This window comes from Chelonia mydas, chromosome 5 (genome assembly GCF_015237465.2).
Source record: "Chelonia mydas isolate rCheMyd1 chromosome 5, rCheMyd1.pri.v2, whole genome shotgun sequence".
Taxonomy (NCBI): Eukaryota; Metazoa; Chordata; order Testudines; family Cheloniidae; genus Chelonia; species Chelonia mydas.
The window spans coordinates 67546858-67560944 of record NC_051245.2 but is presented as its reverse complement, the minus strand read 5'-3'; the positions used below and the strand labels follow the sequence as shown (position 1 = coordinate 67560944).

At 38.5% G+C, this 14087-nt stretch overlaps 1 protein-coding gene across 16 annotated transcripts in view; it reads right to left on the bottom strand.

Annotated features, from left to right (window-relative positions):
* Positions 1-14087, bottom strand: part of FER (FER tyrosine kinase) — a 427220-nt gene that overhangs the window by 130581 nt on the left and 282552 nt on the right. Inside the window, exon 19 of one of the 16 annotated variants that reach the window (XM_037901523.2) lies at positions 10994-11022. The exons of the other annotated variants lie outside the window; for them this stretch is intronic. Within the exon in view, the coding sequence (XP_037757451.1) occupies positions 11009-11022 (14 nt within the window). The 3' untranslated portion in view covers positions 10994-11008. Of the gene's footprint in view, positions 1-10993; positions 11023-14087 lie in introns of those variants that run through there. 16 annotated transcript variants of the gene reach the window in all.

Below are 14087 nucleotides of genomic sequence, written 5' to 3'. Positions count from 1 at the left end.
CCTTATCCCACAACATAATACTTCCCTGTAACCCTCGCTGACCCCCATGTCCCAGTTTGTCACTTAGAAAGTATGATTCTCCTATGAAAAACTGCTAACTGTAGTCCCACTAGTTATTCTGGGCACCAAACTACCAATGCTAAATTTGATTTATTATTATTGGTAACTTGTGCAGCATCTAGACGTACTCTGGGCCTTTATCAACAGAGCGCCTTCTTAGGGGTATTCTCTCCTAAAGAATAGTTATACTAGTGAGTCTTTTGAAAAGTAATTTAATTTTTCTTTTTACATGTTATTTCTCCAATTCTTATGTTTACACTATACTGCAGTTTCTCTGTACAGCACTTTTAGCATATAAAACAGAAAACAATAGGATGGGGCCTGATTGTGCTAGATGCTCTACCAACACGTATGAACAAACAGTTCCAGACCAAAATGCTTAAAACCTAGGAAAATAAGGCTCAAGGTCTGTTGCAGGACTTCACTCCTAATGAGTCTAGGAACCCCAGATGGCAGTCCTCTTCCTGGGCTACATGTCTTACAAGCCTTGCAGGAGGTGAGCTCCACTCCTGCACTTCTCAGGCATTTTAAATGGAAGCTACCTTTGCCATTTTTGCCAACTATTTGTGAAGGAAGGCCAGATTGAGCAGGTTGCACTCGTTCCTGTTGTTTGCTGTTCTGAATCTCAAAAGGAACTCCCTACCATTGCCTTCCCCTCTGTACTTTTAAAGGCAACAGCTTGGGATGACGCACAGGAAACCGATGGCAGAAAAGAAACACAAAGAAAACAGAACAGTGAATGGACAAGTAAAGGTGGAAAATGGGAATAAAATAAACACTGCTGTGGACCTATATGTTTCTTAGCAACAAATTAAGTTATCTGGCTATTTATATAGTAGTATAATTGTATTATACACTGAGACCTACCCATACCTCACGTTTACATCACGTCTGTGAAATCCACCCTTTTCACAGATCATATGGCACGATACTAGTGACATGCAGTATTACACAATATGTACCACTCACCTAATCACTCTAACCTGCCGCCATGCTTAAGAATAGTCCTATGTTTGATGTAACATTGTCACCAGCCTAGTGTATGCCAGTGAACCAAGACCAATGAATGCAAAAGAAACTTGTGATCTGTGGCAGATCTGAATGCTGCAGCATCTGAAAGAGAGAATCTAAAGAATGTGCCATTATGAACCTAAATGTAAGGGTAAATGTGCCAATCTAAAGCAATGCTCCTTCCAGGCTGGCAAGTGAAGACAGTCAGCACATCTTTCCATATCTGGTGAAAGTAAATACAAGACAAGCTATAAAATAATTGTACTTATCCCTTGCAATATCTTCTTCTATTTTCAATTATATATTCAGCAAGCAATGCAGCTGTGTTCTTTGGAAAGGCGAGCATAGCACATATTTGAAAATTCAGCTCTATCACTGAACCAATATGACATATCACACAGACATTTTTATTTATATCTACTGTTTAGATATAAGTTGTCATGGGATAAGAGGGAAGATCCTCTTATGGACTGAGAACTGGTTAAAAGACAGGGAACAAAGGGTAGGAATAAATGGTAAATTTTCAGAATGCAGATGGGTAACTAGTGACGTTCCCCACGGGTCAGTCCTAATACGAATCCTATTCAACTTATTCATAAATGATCTGGAGAAAGGGGTAAACAGTGAGGTGGCAAAGTTTGCAGACGATACTAAACTGCTCAAGACAGTTAAGACCAAAGCAGACTGTGAAGAACTTCAAAAAGATCTCACAAAACTAAAAGTGACTGGGCAACAAAATGGCAAATGAAATTTAAGGTGGATAAAGTAATGCACATTGGAAAAAATAACCCCAACTATACATACAATATGATGGGGGCTAATTTAGCTACAACTAATCAGGAGAAAGATTTTGGAGTCATTGTGGATAGTTCTCTGAAGACGTCCACGCAATGTGCAGCGGCAGTCAAAAAAGCAAACAGGATGTTAGGAATCATTAAAAAAGGGATAGAGAATAAGACAGAGAAAATCTTATTGCCCTTATATAAATCCATGGTATGCCCACATCTTGAATACTGTGTACGGATGTGGCCCCCCATCTCAAAAATGATACACTAGCATTAGAAAAGGGCAACTAAAATGATTAGGGGTTTGGAATGGATCCCATATGAGGAGAGATTAAAGAAGTTAGGACTTTTCAGCTTGGAAAAGAGGAGACTAAGGGGGGATATGATAGAGGTATATAAAATCAAGAGTGGTGTGGAGAAAGTGAATAAGGAAAAGTTATTTACTTGTTCCCATAATATAAGAACTAGGGGCCACCAAATGAAGTTAAAGGGCAGCAGGTTTAAAACAAATAAAAGGAAGTTCTTCTTCACACAGCGCACAGTCAACCTGTGGAACTCCTTGCCTGAGGAGGTTGTGAAGGCTAGGACTGGAACAGGGTTTAAAAGAGAACTGGATAAATTCATGGAGGTTAAGTCCATTAATGGCTATTAGCCAGGATGGGTAAGGAATGGTGTCCCTAGCCTCTGTTTGTCAGAGGGTTGAGATGTATGGCAGGAGAGAGATCACTTGATCATTACCTGTTAGATTCACTCCCTCTGGGGCACCTGACATTGTCCACTGGGCTGGATGGACCTTTGATCAGACCCAGTATGGCCATTCTTATGTTCTTATACAGAAAGCAATATTACAAGTATTTTTCATATACCTTTTTGTTAAACATATTGTGAACAATACGGGTCCGCCTACACTGCAACTGAACACCTACAGCTGGCCTGTGTCAACTGACTGGGGCTTGCGGGGTTCAGGTTATCGGGCTGTAAAATGGGACTTTAAAACTGTGGCATATTCACTCAGCCCCCGCAAGGGGGGAGGGGGAGATTCCAGATCCCCAGCTCCAATCCGAGCCCAAAGGTCTACATCAAAATTTTACAGCCCTGCAGCCCAAGCCCCATGAGCCTGAGTCTGCTGTCAGACATACCCATAATGTTTAACAGAAGTTTGTTGGAGCCCTAAACACCTTTTTCTTAAACTCAAAACAGCATTCAGCATGGGCACAGTCCCACTGAAGTCCTAATTCAAAATGTCATATGCTTGCCCACATTTTTCATGGCCTCACTCCCCAGCACATCTCTAACTCTATAGCCTCCTCACTCAATCATCCACTTAGCTCCGCTAGGCTTCTTCTCAACACAACTGTGGGTTTCTCTTTGACTTGGGCTATCTGTCAGGAAATCTCACCCTATGAGTTTACTTTTCCTGTTTACAACTCACATGAATTTATTTTTTTCTTTAGGATACAGCTGACTTTGTAAAATACTTTGTGATATCCTGAATGAATGGTGCTGTATAAAAAAATTATTGTATCATCTTCTTTGGCCCCATGGCATTTCTGGATTTGAAAATGTCAGAAAAAGAATCAGTCAAGATTTTCTTGATACTGAAGGATAGCTAACAGCTTATCAGACACTGCTCAGTCTATCAGGTCAAAAAAACTTACTGTAAATATTTTGATATACAGTATACTCCAATTAATCTGAAACCCAAATTCTTTCCTTGTTGCCCAGCATGATATACATGTCCTTTGCAGCATGTACCTCATGTATCTTACTCTGGGAGATAAGGAAAGGATACGGATACTGTGACGCTTTGGACAATAGAGCAGAGACCCCTGACCAGGACTGCAAGGAGGAAGAGCAGCCGCTGCTGGGGAGGCCACCCTGCTGCTGAATGGCTTCTGGCCGTGCAGGGATCCCTCTGCAGCCCAGCTGTCATTGAAACGAGTGGAGCCATGGCAGCAGAGCTGCAGAAGGTTTCTTGCACTGCCACAGGGCCGGTAACACCTGCCCACTGCAGGTGAAAGAAGGAACACTGCAATCCTGGTGTAGCTACAGTCCCTAGCCAGGACTGAGAGGAGAAAGAGGGGGAAACCCCAACTTGGGGGAGCACACTCTGCTGCTAAATGGCTCCTGCCTTCTCAATTATTTGAACTCCTGATAATCCAAATAAAATCCATGTCCCCCATGCTATTCAGATAATCGGGAGTATACTGTACAGGGTTACTTACTTATTTGAGAAAATAATTTAAGGCCATCTTATGTGAATACCAGAGATTTGATAATGACGACAAGTTTTGACAGATTGGGAGGCTTCTGGTCTTGAAGTTTTGAACAGTGTGGAAATTTGACAAATCTATACTAACTGAAAAACTGTGTTCTGCTCAGTTTCTGATTTTCCTTACAGCTGTTCCAGGATTACCGATCATTAGGATTTTTAAAAGGAGGCATATCACCAAAGAGATGGAGCTAGAAATGGAGAATCCAATAGCTACTGCTTAAAGAAACAGAAGTCTTGAATTTTTAGCCTAGCCCCAGAAAACAGCCTTTAAAAATTCTGATGTGCCTTAGATTCCTAATTTTTAAAATAAACCCTTATAGTCTCTTTATATCTGTAGTTGGTCTTTTTTTAAAAAAAATGAACAGTGAGGGGTAAAATCTGATCTCTTCCATTGTTGTCGGTACTGCTGTAGCTATGTTGGTCCCAAGATATGAGACACACAGTAGGTGATGTTATATGTTTTATAAGACCAACTTCTGTTGATGGAAGGGACAAGCTTTCAATCTTCACAGAGCTCTTCTTCAGGTCTGGAGAAAGTAACCCAAGGATCTGAACTAAATACAGGGTGGGAGAGATTATTAACAAAAGGGCTGCAGACATGCTGTAAGAAACCACTTAAAATGAAGTGGGCAATAGGGGTTAGCAGGCAGGCGGGTGTGTTGCAAATTGTTTTAATGAGCCAAAAAAAAACCAGTGTCTGTGTTAAGTACATGGTTTTTAGTGTCCAGCAGAGTTATGAATTAAAGTTCCCAGGCTCATCTTTTGAAGGTATTGTGCAGATTTCCTTTGAGAACGAGGACTCTTATGCTTAAATATCTCCCCCACCATGTATTTAGCTCACACGCTCTTGTTACTTTCCCCAGGACAAAGGAAGAACTCTGTGAAGCTCAAAAGCTTGTCCCTTCCACCAACAAAAGTTGGTCCAATAAAAGATATTACCTCATGGATTTGTCAAGAACAAATCGTGTCAAACCAACAAGATAGCTTTCTTTGACAGGGTAACAAGCCTTGTGGATAGGGAGGAAGCGGTAGATGTGGTATATCTTGACTTTGATACTGTCTCACATGACCTTCTCATAAGCAAACTAGGGAAATGCAACCTAGATGGAACTACTATAAGGTGGGTGCATAACTGGTTGGAAAACCATTCCCAGAGAGTAGTTAAGAGTGGTTCACAGTCATGCTGGAAGGGCATAATGAGTGGGGTTTCACAGGGATCAGTTCTGGGTTTTGTTTGGATCAATATCTTCATCAATGATTTAGATAATCGCATACAGAGTACACTTATAAAGTTTGCGGACCATACCAGCCAGGACGGGTTACAAGTGCTTTGGAGGATAGAATTATAATTCAAAATGATCTGGATAAACTGGAGAAATGGTCTATAGTAAACAGGATGAAATTCAATACGGACAAATGTAAATTACTCCGCTTAGGAAGGAACCATCAGTTGCACACATACAAAATGGGAAATGACTGCCTAGGAAGGAGTACTGCGGAAGGAGATCTGGGACTCATAGTGGACCACAAGCTAATTATGAGTCAACAATGTAACGCTGTTGCAAAAAAAGTAATCATCATTCTGGGATGTATTAGCAGGAGTGTTGTAAGCAAGACATGAAAAGTAATTTTTCCGCTCTACTCTGCGCTGATTAGGCCTCAACTGGAGTAGTGTGTCCAGTTGTGGGCACCACATTTCAGGAAAGATTTAGACAAACTGGAGAGAGTCCAGAGAAAAGGGACAAAAATGATTAAAGGTCTAGAAAATATGACCTATGAGGGAAAATTGAAAAAAAATTGGGTTTGTTTAGTCTGGAAAAGAGAAGACCGAGAGGGGACATGATAACAGTTTTCACGTTCATAACAGGTTGTTACAAGGGGGAGGGAGAAAAATTGTTGTTCTTAACCTCTGAGGATAGGACAAGAAGGAATGGGCTTAAATTGCAACAAGGGAGGTTTAGGTTGGACATTAGGGACTAAAGCATGATCATATGCTGAACTAAAGCAAAAGTTAGCCAAACTTCATGAAAGCAGCATTAGCCTGGGAATGGAGACATACTTGTTTATAATTTTCAGCACAGTGAACATCTGGTTCTTGCAGGGGGAACATCTGCCTTCCCTCTCTTCCCCCTAGAAACAATTTTTGGGAAAGCTTCCAGAGGGTTCCATACAGACATTTTCTTTCTTGAGGTTTTCTTAGGGAGGAGATGATTATGCCCCCCCTTTCCTTTGAAATGAATGATACACTTACTTGGAGAATTCTTTGGCACTTTCCATATTTCTTGTCCAATTTTATATATTTGCTAGATATCACCACTCCATTCATGTACTCTTTTTCTAATAAATCATTCAAAAATTTCTGAAGTTTGCTGTATGAAAACTGTGAATACATTTACTTGTGACTACTTGGTAAAGACATAGAACTGATGCTACGAAAATCATATAATGGAAGGAATGATCTTCCTTCCCAAAGGGAACAAATACACACCTTAAAAAAAATTGTGCCTTCTACCAAGTGTGAAATAAGAAAATCTTCTCAACCCTACCAAACAGAATAAAGAAACAAAGCATTTAACAGCCTCTCAGTTTGTAGTAAAAAAAGAAGTTATTTATTGTTTCATGGTATAAGTAGCCATGAAGAGAAACTACTTTAAATTTAATGAGCTAACATAACTGGAGGACCAGATGAAGTATTTTAAATATATAAATATTTCGTTCAGCACTATTGCCAGTTGTATTATGGTTTGTCCTCTAGTGCAGCACACTTTGTTTGGATTTCTAGGGAAATTGCAGTCACTTATATTCTTCTGAGAAAAACTTCTAAAATAACACAGCTTATTTAAATATGCTTTGTGAGTTGTTTTGTAGAAGTGCTGAAATCTCTGGTCTTACTGCTCATTGAGAGAGAGAGAATCACAGAATTATAGGACTGGAAGGGACCTTGAGAGGTCATCTAGTCCAGTCCCCTGCACTCATGGCAGGACTAAGTATTATCTAGACCATCCTTGACAGGTGTTTGTCTAACCTGCTCTTAAAAATCTCCAATGATGGAGATTCCACAACCTCCTTAGACAATTTATTCCAGTGCTTAACCACCCTGACAGGAGGTTTTTCCCTAATGTCCAACCTAAACCTCCCTAGTTGAAATTTAAGTCCATTCCTTCTGGTCCTATCCTCAGGGGTTAAGAAGAACAATCTAAATTTCTCAGGAATTTAAACAAAATAATTGAAGATTAAAAACAGTTAAACACAGTTTAAGAAAACACAAAGTAAGAAAAGTTCACTTCTTTCTTTGATACCGAATAACTGTAGGGCATGGCTTTGGCCACACAAGATTGAGCCTTTATTGTGACATGCAAAAGCAGTGCTAGGTCTACATTACTCCCAATATTTTATCCATGGACTCATTATATCTTCTTCTACACCTCTCTGTTCTGTTTCTCTCATTTTAACATAATACATTATTGATTTTCTTAAAACTTTTTGGGTCCTATTTTCATCCTGATGTTAATAGGACAGGGCAGTATAGGATATGGTTGGTCACTTATACAAGAGCTTTTCAACCCTAGGTGTCTAAAGTAAGGTCCTAAATCTATACTTAAGTACCTAAATAAAAGCATCCCGATTTCCATAGATGCTGAGTATTCACACATGCCACAGAAGTCATCGAGAGCTGCAATTACTCAGTACCTTTGGAAATTCGGAAACATTTAGGGGCCTACATTTAGAAGTCTCATTTTGAAAGTTTTGGCCTTAATTTGTATCTCCTTTTGTTTTTCAGAAGAAGGAAGACCACCATCACAAACTGATTCACTGAATATTAACTTTTCCCCTACGTCTAAGATGAAACTTTAAGCACCTGCTCTGAAACAAAGGCCAAGGGAACTTTCACCAACTTTCACTGCTAAGGTAAAAATGCTAGTTTCCAAATGAAAAACACCTTTATAGTAAAATCTGAAGGGTGGTTTTTGTCAACTCTCTCCACTACCTGCTTTAATGTGTCCATTTCCATCACCAATCTTTCTAGGTTACTTTTATAGCCCCCATTACCATAGTACCTGAGTGCCTATGACAAAAGTCTTTGGCAAAATCCAAGGATTCTCTGGCAGAGGGTTATTGGCTGTACCCTACACCAATTAACATGAAAGCAAGACCAGGAACAGTTTTAGCTATGGAAAAGACACACAAAAATAATTCTCTATGACGAGAAACTTCTCATTGTACAGTGATATAAAAAGAAGTCATCTGTGTTTCAAAATAAACAATTATTAGTGCCCCAAATCTTTTGTCCTATTCTATTAGCCATAAGTTACATTATGTGCATTACTTGAAGCTGGTGTACCACTAGGCTGGTTAAACATATGTGAAAAATACACCAATGGCCTAGGAATGCAAACCCTGTAGTGGCTCACAGCCCACACATTCAGCCTTTAACAATGCAACTTCAACCCTGATGAAGCTTGGAAAGCCAAAGGGAGTTCACAAGACGTGAAACATCATGAAAGACCCGACGAAGAAGATCCCTGGCTTCGATCTCCCATGAAGCTTATGGGCAACCCTAAACCGTATCTGCGCAAACCATAGCAGATGTGGATACTTGCTGCACAAATGGAGAATTAAAGACTCTCCTGTGTGCGACTATGGTCGCCCAGAACAGACCATAGAACATATAACAACTCAATGCCTATTTCACAAATATGAAGGAGGCATCACACCAATACACGCAGCTACTCCTGTTGCAATTATGTGGCTTAATCATCTAAATATAACATGATTAGTTGTTGCTCTACATTTACATCAGCCATACAAAGATGAAGATTGCTTTGTTTAGGATTCATATAAGTACTCATTTGCTCATGAGAGGAGGAAATTCTTATTTCATCTCTTTTTAAACTATGGAAGATACAGGAATGATTCTGTAATGGTTGTAATAAATTCTGCTTTATGTCTAATAACCCTTTTCAGGATTAATGCTTTGTTAGTTAAGTCTTTTACTTCAGCCTCTAGAGAAGAATAAGGATTATTGGAATGTAATGGTCTATCCAAAAGACAATAAGAAAAATGCCAGTACAGTGTCTGTGCAATATGCCAACAGGTAATAAACTTTTGTAATGTACAAATTAATGGAAGCAACTCTACTTTCAAACAATTAATATGCTTTCATTGTCTTGGTAAGTGGTAATCTTAAACTATTCCATCCTCATTTGTTTTTGGATATTAGTCACCAAATGAAACAGAGCAATCACACAACAGCCTGCTGCATTATGAAGTATCACTTTAAAATATCCATTGCTCCCAAATGTTGGTTCAGAAATATTTTGATGGATGAAATCAGAAATATAAGCTTTGATATAATACAGTAATGAAAAAGTACATTGGCAAGAATATAGTGGTTAAAAAACTATACATTAACAGCAAAAACCAACCGGGTCAATGAATTAGTTTGAAATTCATGAAATTCATAAAAAGAGTTACACGAAACTAGTACATTTAACAACAACAGAAAAGAAAGGCTAGACTGTGCTTTTTTCACTTATCCCTGAGTAAGGAGTGGCATTACAGCTGCACTGTCCCAGAAAAAGCATCAGAAGGCAATGAGACTCAGGGATAGTCTACACTTACAATGCTGCAGCGGCAACATTGTAGCGCTTAGTGAAGACACTACCTATGCCAACAGAAGAGCTTCTCCTGTTGGCTTAGGTACTCCACCTCCCTGAGAAGTGGTAGCTATGTCAATGGGAGAAGCTCTCCTGTCAACATAGCGCTGTCTACATTGGGTGTTCAGTCGGTATAACTGCATGGCTCAGGGGTGTTTATTTTTCACATCCCCGAGCCATGTAGTTATACTAACATAAGTTTGTTGTGTAGACAGAGCTAAGTGTCACAATTTGTCCTGACTCCCCTGCACGGTCAGGTTAAAGCTAGTCACTACAATGTAGATCTATACCCTTAAAGAGAAAAGGTATGCTTGAAAATACATTTCACCCCAAAAGATTTCTAATTAAAAGTTTACAAAGCTTTCATTTCCATTCATTTCAAACAAAAAGAAGAGAGAGAAGAAACAACATACAAAGTACCAGATTTTATACTCAGACTAATGTCATGTTATTGTTCCTTTCCTTTCCCTTCCTCGTCCTCACCTTTCTCCTTTTATAATTTTTTGTTTTTTTTTTCCTTCCATCCCTTTCTTGCTATGCAGGGCTTTGAATTTGCAGTGTAGTCATGGAGCTTTACAAAAACTAACACCAATTTTTTTTTGAAGTACATCAGAAGCAGGAAGCCTGCCAACAATCAATCAGTGGGGCCACTGCATGACTGAGGTGCTAAAGGAGCACTCAAGGAAGATAAGGCCATTGCAGAGAAGCTAAATGAGTTCTTTGCATCAGATGCATTCTTGCATCTTCGTCACCTCAGAGGAAGTGAGGAAGATTCTTGAGCCATTCTTTTTAGGTGACAAATGTGATAAACCGTCCCAAACTGAAGTGCCAATAGAAGAGATTTTGGAACAAACTGATAAATTAAACAGTAAAAAGTCACCAGGACCAGATGGTATTCACCCAAGAGTTCAGAAGGAACTCAAATATGATACTGCAAAACTACTAACAGTGCTATGTACCCTATCACTTAAATCAGCTTCTGTACCAGATGACTGGAGGATAGCTAATGTGACACCAGTTTTTTAAAAAGGCTCCAGAGGCAATCCTGGCAATTACAGCCTGGGTAAGCCTAAACAATCTATTAGAATTCTTTGAGGGAGTCACCAAATGTGTTCCAGGCTGATCCGGTGGTTAGAATGTACCTTGACTTTCAGAAAGCCTTTCACAAGGTCCCTCACCAAAGGCTCTTATGCAAAGTAAGCAGTTATGGGTAGATCCTCTCATGCACCAGTAACTGGTTAAAAGACAGAAAACAAAGAGTATAAATAAATGGGCAGTTTTCACAATGGAGAACGGTAAATATTGGTGTCCCCCAGGGATATGTACTGGGACTAGTGTTGTTCAACATATTCATAAATGATCTGGAAAATGGGGTAAACAGAGAGGTGGCAAAATTTGAAGACAATACTAAATTACACAAAATTGTTTAGTCCAAAGCACACTGTGAAGTGTTACAAAGGGATCTCAAGCAACTGCGTGACTGGGCAACAAAATGGCAGATAAAATTCAATGCTGACAAATGCAAAGTAATGCACATTGGAAAATATAATCCCAACTATACATACAAAATGATGGGATCTCAATTAGCTGTTTCCACTCAAGAAAGATCTTGGACTCATTGTGGACAGTTCTCTGAAAATATCCGATCAATGTGCAGCAGCAGTTAAAAAAACTAACAGAATGTTAGGAACTATTAGGAAAGGGTTAGATAAGAAGACAGAAAATATTATAATGCTACTATATAAAGCCATGGTATGCCCACACCTTGAATCCTGTGTGCAGTTCTGGTTGCCCCACCTCGATAAAGATTTATTAGAATTGGAAAAGGTACCGAGAAGGGCAACAAAAATTATTAAAGGTATGGAACAGCTTCCATATGAGGACAGATTAAAAAGATTGGGACTTTTCAGCTTGGAAAAGAGACAACTAAGGGGGGAATATGATAGATGTCTATAAAATTATGAATAGTGTGGAGGAAGTTATTAAGAAACGTTATTCACTCCTTCGCATAACAGGAATCAGGGATTGCCCAATGAAATTAAGAGGCAGCCAGTTTAAAACAAACAATACCAAGTACTTCTTCATAGTCAATTGGTGGAACTCATTGCCAGGGGATGTTGTGAAGGCCAAAACTACAACTGGGTTCAAAAAAGAACTAGATAAGTTCATTGAGGATAGGTCCATCAATAGTTATTAGCCAAGATGGTCAGGGATGCAACCCCATGCTCCAGGTGTCCCTAGCCTCTGACAGCCAGAAGCTGAGTGTGGACGAGAGGGGGATGGGATCACTTGATAATTGCCCTATTCTGCTCATTTCCTCTGAAGCATCTCGCATTGACCACTAACGGAAGATAGGATACTGGGCTAGATGGACCATTTGTCTGACCCAAGATGGCTGTTCTTATGTTGTTTATATATTTAAAAGTAACCAAAACCTATAGTATTATAGGAGAAATAGGGAGTTGGGACTAGCAGGTAGGAAAGGAAAATAGTCAATGAGAAGATCTTCATTTTAACCAATGGTTCAAAATGCACGAGAGTTTGAGAAATCCTGATACACAATCCTTTTTCAAATTGTTTTGTATTTTTATTCTCAATTCAGCATCTTATCTTCTTAAAGAAATCACATGCAAAAAACCTTCTCTGCAGTAATTATTATTACACAAGAGAGTCAGGAAATGTTGATTTAGGCCCATAAAGCCGAGTCCTTGCAAGAATTTGTGGGGCATTTCTCCACCAAATTATTTCCTTGTACCATTTGTCCAGTTCTACTGCACATTTATGATTTCAGTGAGTTCATATTATCTGAGCAGGACAGGATAAAATTAAATCTTTTTAATAATATTTTCAAGGCTGTTGGCAAATTAGGCATTATGCAGTCACAAAACATTTTAAACCTTCTCCTTCACTAAATCTCTCTTTCACAGCAGTCAATTAGCACGAACAAGTACCTCAAATAAGAGTAAAAAGAAAAGGAGTACTTGTGGCACCTTAGAGACTAACCAGTTTATTTGAGCATGAGCTTTCGTGAGCTACAGCTCACTTCATCGGATGCATAGCTATGCATCCGATGAAGTGAGCTGTAGCTCACGAAAGCTCATGCTCAAATAAACTGGTTAGTCTCTAAGGTGCCACAAGTACTCCTTTTCTTTTTACGAATACAGACTAACACGGCTGTTACTCTGAAACCTGTCAAATAAGAGTATTTCCATTTTCCATAAAACCCTAGTCACTTATCTCCAACAAAAAATGCATATGGTCAACAGATTATAGAAAAAGGACTTGAATGGTTATCTTAGCAATGTGTTTCAAACTGCTGAGTTTTTAAAAACTTCCTAGATATTTTATTCTCATTTTAAATTTTTGAATAGACTGTACATTCAGATCTTTTTTACAAATAACTAGATAGCCTCTTCAATAAATCTGAAGGATATAGCGTTGATCTTGATTTAGAAGTAAAACTGGTTTATTAATGGGTAATAATAGCAAATCTAAATTATTTTGTAATATAAATAAATTACTAAGCATGTTACATACAGCCAGAAAAGTATGCTTTCTAAAAGATACCCTGGAGAGTCCTTTTTAGTAATGATACCAATGTTATTTTATTGAGACATTTATACATGTTATCTGTGGCATGGCTAATATATGAAATATGAACCAGTTGGCAAAAATCCCTCTCTTTTATTACCCTCTTTAATTACTGCTGCTTCTTCATTATGGAAGATGTCTGGTTTGACTGGAAAGCAACAGAACACAACCCTTCTTAGAAAGTGACTATAATATTAGCCTTTTTAAATTACGACAGAAAGCTGTGTTTGCAAACATAGGGGTGTGTTGTTGCTTTTAAAAACATAATGAAAGGGTGTAGTTATTTTTAAAACCTTGACATGTTTGAATAAAATGATCCCATTTCTAAATTAAAATACAATTTGGATTCTAGAAAATAATGCTTTAATCATCTAGGTAAATACAAAAGACAGATGCTACTGTAACTAGATGAAGATCTTGCAGTGAGTTATCCAACAGCTATCTAAATCAATTTGTAAACGTAAAATAAAAAAAGTTAAAAGATGTTTCTCTTGCAATTGCCAAGCTTTCAAACAACTACAAAAGTAAAAGTATAAAAACTGCAGATGGGCAGAGGATATTTTACATAGAATGTTATTTTCAAATGTTTTTCTTGTTAACATTTTTTTCTGGTCTTTGTAGCACTTTATATCTTCTAGATGTTTTGATTCCTCATGTCAAATCTGCTTTTCATGGTGTAAGAATCCTCTATATACATATCTTTTTTAT